Consider the following 6,467-nt stretch of genomic DNA (forward strand, 5'->3'; position numbering starts at 1 on the left):
GAGTGTTGGTCCAGTGGTGCGTTGGTTCAGGGGAATGTTGGTCCAGTGGTGTGTTGGTCCAGGAGAGTGTTGGTCCAGGAGAGTGTTGGTCCAGTGGTGCGTTGGTCCAGTGGTGCGTTGGTCCAGTGGTGCGTTGGTTCAGGGGAATGTTGGTCCAGTGGTGTGTTGGTTCAGGGGAATGTTGGTCCAGTGGTGTGTTGGTCCAGTGGTGTGTTGGTCCAGGAGAATGTTGGTCCAGGAGAATGTTGGTCCAGGAGAATGTTGGTCCAGGAGAATGTTGGTTCAGGAGAATGTTGGTCCAGTGGTGTGTTGGTTCAGGAGAATGTTGGTCCAGTGGTGTGTTGGTTCAGGAGAATGTTGGTTCAGTGGTGCGTTGGTTCAGGAGAATGTTGGTCCAGTGGTGCGTTGGTCCAGGAGAATGTTGGTCCAGGAGAATGTTGGTCCAGGAGAATGTTGGTCAGGGAGAATGTTGGTCAGGGAGAATGTTGGTCCAGTGGTGTGTTGGTTCAGGAGAATGTTGGTCCAGTGGTGTGTTGGTTCAGGAGAATGTTGGTCCAGTGGTGTGTTGGTTCAGGAGAATGTTGGTCCAGGAGAATGTTGGTCAGGGAGAATGTTGGTCCAGTGGTGTGTTGGTTCAGGAGAATGTTGGTCCAGTGGTGTGTTGGTTCAGGAGAATGTTGGTCCAGGAGAATGTTGGTCAGGGAGAATGTTGGTCCAGTGGTGTGTTGGTTCAGGAGAATGTTGGTCCAGTGGTGTGTTGGTTCAGGAGAATGTTGGTCCAGGAGAATGTTGGTCCAGGAGAATGTTGGTCAGGGAGAATGTTGGTCAGGGAGAATGTTGGTCCAGTGGTGTGTTGGTTCAGGAGAATGTTGGTCCAGTGGTGTGTTGGTTCAGGAGAATGTTGGTCCAGGAGAATGTTGGTCCAGGAGAATGTTGGTCAGGGAGAATGTTGGTCAGGGAGAATGTTGGTCCAGTGGTGTGTTGGTTCAGGAGAATGTTGGTCCAGTGGTGTGTTGGTTCAGGAGAATGTTGGTTCAGTGGTGCGTTGGTCCAGGAGAATGTTGGTCCAGTGGTGCGTTGGTCCAGGAGAATGTTGGTCCAGGAGAATGTTGGTCCAGGAGAATGTTGGTCCAGGAGAATGTTGGTCCAGGAGAATGTTGGTCAGGGAGAATGTTGGTCAGGGAGAATGTTGGTCCAGTGGTGTGTTGGTTCAGGAGAATGTTGGTTCAGGAGAATGTTGGTCCAGGAGAATGTTGGTCAGGGAGAATGTTGGTCAGGGAGAATGTTGGTCAGGGAGAATGCTGGTCCAGGAGAATGTTGGTCCAGGAGAATGTTGGTCAGGGAGAATGTTGGTCCAGTGGTGTGTTGGTTCAGGAGAATGTTGGTCCAGTGGTGCGTTGGTCCAGGAGAATGTTGGTCCAGGAGAATGTTGGTCCAGGAGAATGTTGGTCAGGGAGAATGTTGGTCAGGGAGAATGTTGGTCCAGTGGTGTGTTGGTTCAGGAGAATGTTGGTCCAGTGGTGTGTTGGTTCAGGAGAATGTTGGTCCAGTGGTGCGTTGGTCCAGGAGAATGTTGGTCCAGGAGAATGTTGGTCCAGGAGAATGTTGGTCAGGGAGAATGTTGGTCAGGGAGAATGTTGGTCCAGTGGTGTGTTGGTTCAGGAGAATGTTGGTCCAGTGGTGTGTTGGTTCAGGAGAATGTTGGTCCAGTGGTGTGTTGGTTCAGGAGAATGTTGGTCCAGTGGTGCGTTGGTCCAGGAGAATGTTGGTCCAGGAGAATGTTGGTCCAGGAGAATGTTGGTCAGGGAGAATGTTGGTCAGGGAGAATGTTGGTCCAGTGGTGTGTTGGTTCAGGAGAATGTTGGTCCAGTGGTGTGTTGGTTCAGGAGAATGTTGGTCCAGTGGTGCGTTGGTTCAGTGGTGCGTTGGTTCAGGAGAATGTTGGTCCAGTGGTGCGTTGGTCCAGGAGAATGTTGGTCCAGGAGAATGTTGGTCAGGGAGAATGTTGGTCAGGGAGAATGTTGGTCCAGTGGTGTGTTGGTCCAGTGGTGTGTTGGTCCAGGAGAATGTTGGTCAGGGAGAATGTTGGTCCAGTGGTGCGTTGGCTCAGAAGAATGTTGGTCCAGGAGAATGTTGGTCCAGTGGTGTGTTGGTCCAGGAGAATGTTGGTCCAGGAGAATGTTGGTCCAGTGGTGCGTTGGTCCAGGAGAATGTTGGTCCAGGAGAATGTTGGTCCAGGAGAATGTTGGTCCAGTGGTGTGTTGGTCCAGGAGAATGTTGGTCCAGGAGAATGTTGGTCCAGTGGTGCGTTGGTCCAGGAGAATGTTGGTCCAGGAGAATGTTGGTCCAGTGGTGCGTTGGTCCAGGAGAATGTTGGTCCAGTGGTGCGTTGGTCCAGTGGTGCGTTGGTCCAGGAGAATGTTGGTCCAGGAGAATGTTGGTCCAGGAGAATGTTGGTCCAGTGGTGTGTTGGTCCAGGAGAATGTTGGTCAGGGAGAATGTTGGTCCAGTGGTGCGTTGGTTCAGAAGAATGTTGGTCCAGTGGTGTGTTGGTCCAGTGGTGTGTTGGTCCAGTGGTGTGTTGGTTCAGGAGAATGTTGGTCCAGTGGTGTGTTGGTTCAGGAGAATGTTGGTCCAGTGGTGCGTTGGTCCAGGAGAATGTTGGTCCAGTGGTGCGTTGGTCCAGGAGAATGTTGGTCCAGTGGTGCGTTGGTTCAGGAGAATGTTGGTCCAGTGGTGCGTTGGTTCAGGAGAATGTTGGTCCAGTGGTGTGTTGGTGTCTGGTTCTGGTGGAAATGGCGCTGCTAATGGGGGGGTCAGCAGTGCGGTGTCGGGATGTTCAGGTGTGTATGGTGCTAATGTGAGCTCACCTGTCTCAGGTATCGTTGGTCCAGTGGTGCGTTGGTTCAGGGGAATGTTGGTCCAGTGGTGGGTTGGTCCAGTGGTGGGTTGGTCCAGTGGTGTGTTGGTCCAGTGGTGTGTTGGTCCAGGAGAATGTTGGTCCAGGAGAATGTTGGTCCAGTGGTGTGTTGGTCCAGTGGTGTGTTGGTCCAGGAGAATGTTGGTCCAGGAGAATGTTGGTCCAGTGGTGTGTTGGTCCAGTGGTGTGTTGGTCCAGGAGAATGTTGGTCCAGTGGTGCGTTGGTCCAGTGGTGCGTTGGTCCAGTGGTGCGTTGGTTCAGAAGAATGTTGGTCCAGTGGTGTGTTGGTCCAGGAGAATGTTGGTCCAGGAGAATGTTGGTCCAGTGGTGCGTTGGTCCAGTGGTGCGTTGGTTCAGAAGAATGTTGGTCCAGTGGTGTGTTGGTCCAGTGGTGTGTTGGTTCAGGAGAATGTTGGTCCAGTGGTGTGTTGGTCCAGTGGTGTGTTGGTCCAGTGGTGTGTTGGTTCAGGAGAATGTTGGTCCAGTGCTGCGTTGGTTCAGGAGAATGTTGGTCCAGTGGTGTGTTGGTGTCTGGTTCTGGTGGAAATGGCGCTGCTAATGGGGGGGTCAGCAGTGCGGTGTCGGGATGTTCAGGTGTGTACGGTGCTAATGTGAGCTCACCTGTCTCAGGTATCGACGTGAACATCGTGGACAGTAAGAATCTGACTGCGCTGGACACAGTGAGAGAAATGCCCTCCCAGAAAAGCCGACAGATCGCGGCTCTCATACAGGGTGAGTGTGTGTGTGTGTGTGTGTGTGAGAGGAGTGTGTGTGTGTGAGAGGAGTGTGTGTGTGTGAGAGGAGTGTGTGTGTGTGTGTGTGTGTGTGTGAGAGGAGTGTGTGTATATACCATTGTAACCTCTTCTTGTCTGTCTGTCTGTCTATCTGTCGTTCTGTCTGTCTGTCTGTAGGTCATATGAGTGGTCATCCTCCTGATCAGGCCCTACCCCCTCCGCCCCCACCTCCACCCCAAGAGAGCGTCAGCCCTCGGAGAAAAGGTCAGAAGCGCACACACTAATACATTTATACATACACACTTACACTATATGGACATAAGTATTGGGACACCTGTTCATTCATTGTTTTTTCTGTAATCAGGGGTATTTTTGTTGGAGTAACTCTCCACGGTCCAGGCCTTTCTACTAGATTTAGATGGAGCATTGCTCTGAGGATTTGATTGTATTCAGTTTAAAAGCTTAATGCTGGGGGGCTTTATACCCCTCTAGCCCACGTCTGGCATTAGGCAGCATGGAGCCAATAGGGTCATGATGTTGATCTGTTCCAGGTAGTCTTATTCTATTGGCAGCACTTCTTCTCTACACAGGGCCCATACACCTCCTAGGCCCCATGTGAGATTAAGGTGGGCTGTAATACACACCCTTTTAGGTTCCCAACTGGAACATGAGTGAGCCCCCATGTGAGCCCCCAGTGTGTTGGCTGGGATGTTATACAATATATATTAACAGACATGAGGTAACTGTGTGTGTGTGTGTGTGTGTGTGTGTGTGTGTGTGTGTGTCTGTGTGTGTCTGTGTGTGTCTGTGTGTGTGTGTGTGTAGGTGATGTGGAGCAGCAGGTAAATGATCTGATGTCGGGTTTAGAGGAGAGTCCGTATGAAGCTCTGTTCGAGGCGTCCTCCTGCCACTCTCTGGACAGTCTGACCAGTGGGAAGTCGTCTGACCGAGACTCGGGGCGGCCGGACAGCGAGGCTGGCAGGGTGAGGGTCCAGCACTGTACACATTCTTACTTGTGCTTTGAACATTCTGTACGTTGCACAGCTACTTGACCACTCCTCACATTTCATCTTTATTTATAGTGATTTGTTTTATCTGATTTATGCACTTTATGGGCAAAAGTATTGGGACACCTGCTCATTCATTGTTTCTTTTGAAATCTCAAGCGAATTTAAAAGAGTTGATCCTGCTTTTGTTGGAGTAACTGTCTCTACTGTCCAGAGAAGACCAAGGAGCATTGCTGTGAGAATATGATTGCATTCAGTGACTAGTGTTAGTAAGGTCCATAACTCCTCCCAAAAGTACTGGATGGAGCTCCTCCACCATCATTCCAGAGAACACAGCTCCTCCACTGCTCCACAGCTCAATGCTGGGGGGCTTTATACCCCTCTAGCCCACGCCTGGCATTATTAGGCAGCATGGAACCAATAGGGACTAGACAAGCTGTGTGTGTGCATTTGCACATCTGTGTCAGCAATGGGTGCAGCTTACAGTAGCTGAATGCTTCATTAGAATGTAAAGAATATATAGAAATGTAGCTTATATAAAGATATGTGCATCATTATGTACACTGCCCATTGTGTCACTCATTTATGTCCACTAGGGGGAGACTTTAAGCCATGCGGTTTCCAATATGAGCTTAAAGTGAATAATCTCCTCTACTGAGCTTCTGTTAGTACTTTACTAAAGCTGTCTGTCTGTCTGTCTGTCTGCAGTCCTTTCAGAAAGACCCGTCCTCCTCCCTCTCAACCTGGCCCAGGACATGAGGAAGAGCTCAGCTCTGAGGTACCTGATCCACCTGTTCAGATTTCAGCTTTTCATCTGATCACTAACATTCATTTCATTTCAATAATAAAGTCTGTAAATCTCTCCATAAGTATAGATATGTCTGTATGTATGTATCTATATATCTGTAGGTCTAGCTGTGGGTGTAGGTACATCTGTAGATGTAGCTGTGGGTGTAGGTATATCTGTGTCTGTAGGTGGAGCTCTAGTCTGATTTACTTGTTTATTATTTGTCTCTCTGTCCTCTCTCTGTCTCTCTCTCTGTCTCTCCTCTCTCTCTCTCTCTCTCTCTCTCTCTCTCTGTCTCTCTCTCTCTCTCTCTCTCTCTGTCTCTCTCTGTCTCTCTCTCTCTCTCTGTCTCTCTCTCTCTCTCTCTCTCTCTCTGTCTCTCTCTCTCTCTCTCTAGGCTGTGTACACCAGCAGCAGTGTGGATGAAAGATTGGGTGATGAGGATGATGATGATCACACGTATGAAACACTGCACACTGCCCGGACCAAACACCCCAATGATACACACTCCCACACAGGTAACACACACACACTCCCACACAGGTAACACACACACACACACTCCCACACAGGTAACACACACACACACTCCCCAACGAGTAACACGCACACACAGAGGTAACACACACTCACAGTTCTAGAGTAAATGGAACAGAGTGCAGTAGAGTACAGCAGTGATATCTTCTGTATGATGCAGTGTGTAGTAAAGGTGATCTAGTGAGTGTGATGTATATTAACAGAATCCGTCGTGTCTTTCTAAGTGATTTATTTCACCTCTGAGCGTTACTGGAGTATAAACTCAGTACAGAGACACAGTTAGACTACATTTATTAATATAGTTCTGTATTATGATACAGCTGCTGTGATGCTAAGCTCTGATCATGTCTGTCGTCCTGTCTGTCCTCCTGTCTGTTTCTGTGAATGAGGGGGTGTATGGGGGTAAGAGGGGGGTATTAATACTGGTCATATGTAGGAGTAGTAGGCTGTGGTCTCTCTCTGCGGTGCTGTAACCCTCAGC

At 49.6% G+C, this 6,467-nt stretch overlaps 1 protein-coding gene across 1 annotated transcript in view; it reads left to right on the plus strand.

Moving 5' to 3' along the window:
- The window catches only part of LOC140577434 (ankyrin repeat and SAM domain-containing protein 1A), a 22,483-nt gene extending 16,552 nt beyond the window's left edge, over positions 1 to 5,931 (plus strand). Inside the window, exons 9-13 of the mRNA XM_072697418.1 lie at positions 3,552 to 3,653; positions 3,833 to 3,919; positions 4,481 to 4,638; positions 5,371 to 5,440; positions 5,847 to 5,931. Of these exons, the coding sequence (XP_072553519.1) occupies positions 3,552 to 3,653; positions 3,833 to 3,919; positions 4,481 to 4,638; positions 5,371 to 5,421 (398 nt within the window). The 3' untranslated portion in view covers positions 5,422 to 5,440; positions 5,847 to 5,931. The remainder of the gene's footprint in view (positions 1 to 3,551; positions 3,654 to 3,832; positions 3,920 to 4,480; positions 4,639 to 5,370; positions 5,441 to 5,846) is intronic.
- Positions 5,932 to 6,467: the final 536 nt, after the last annotated feature.

Source organism: Salminus brasiliensis, chromosome 14 (genome assembly GCF_030463535.1).
Source record: "Salminus brasiliensis chromosome 14, fSalBra1.hap2, whole genome shotgun sequence".
In the NCBI taxonomy this organism is placed as follows: Eukaryota; Metazoa; Chordata; class Actinopteri; order Characiformes; family Bryconidae; genus Salminus; species Salminus brasiliensis.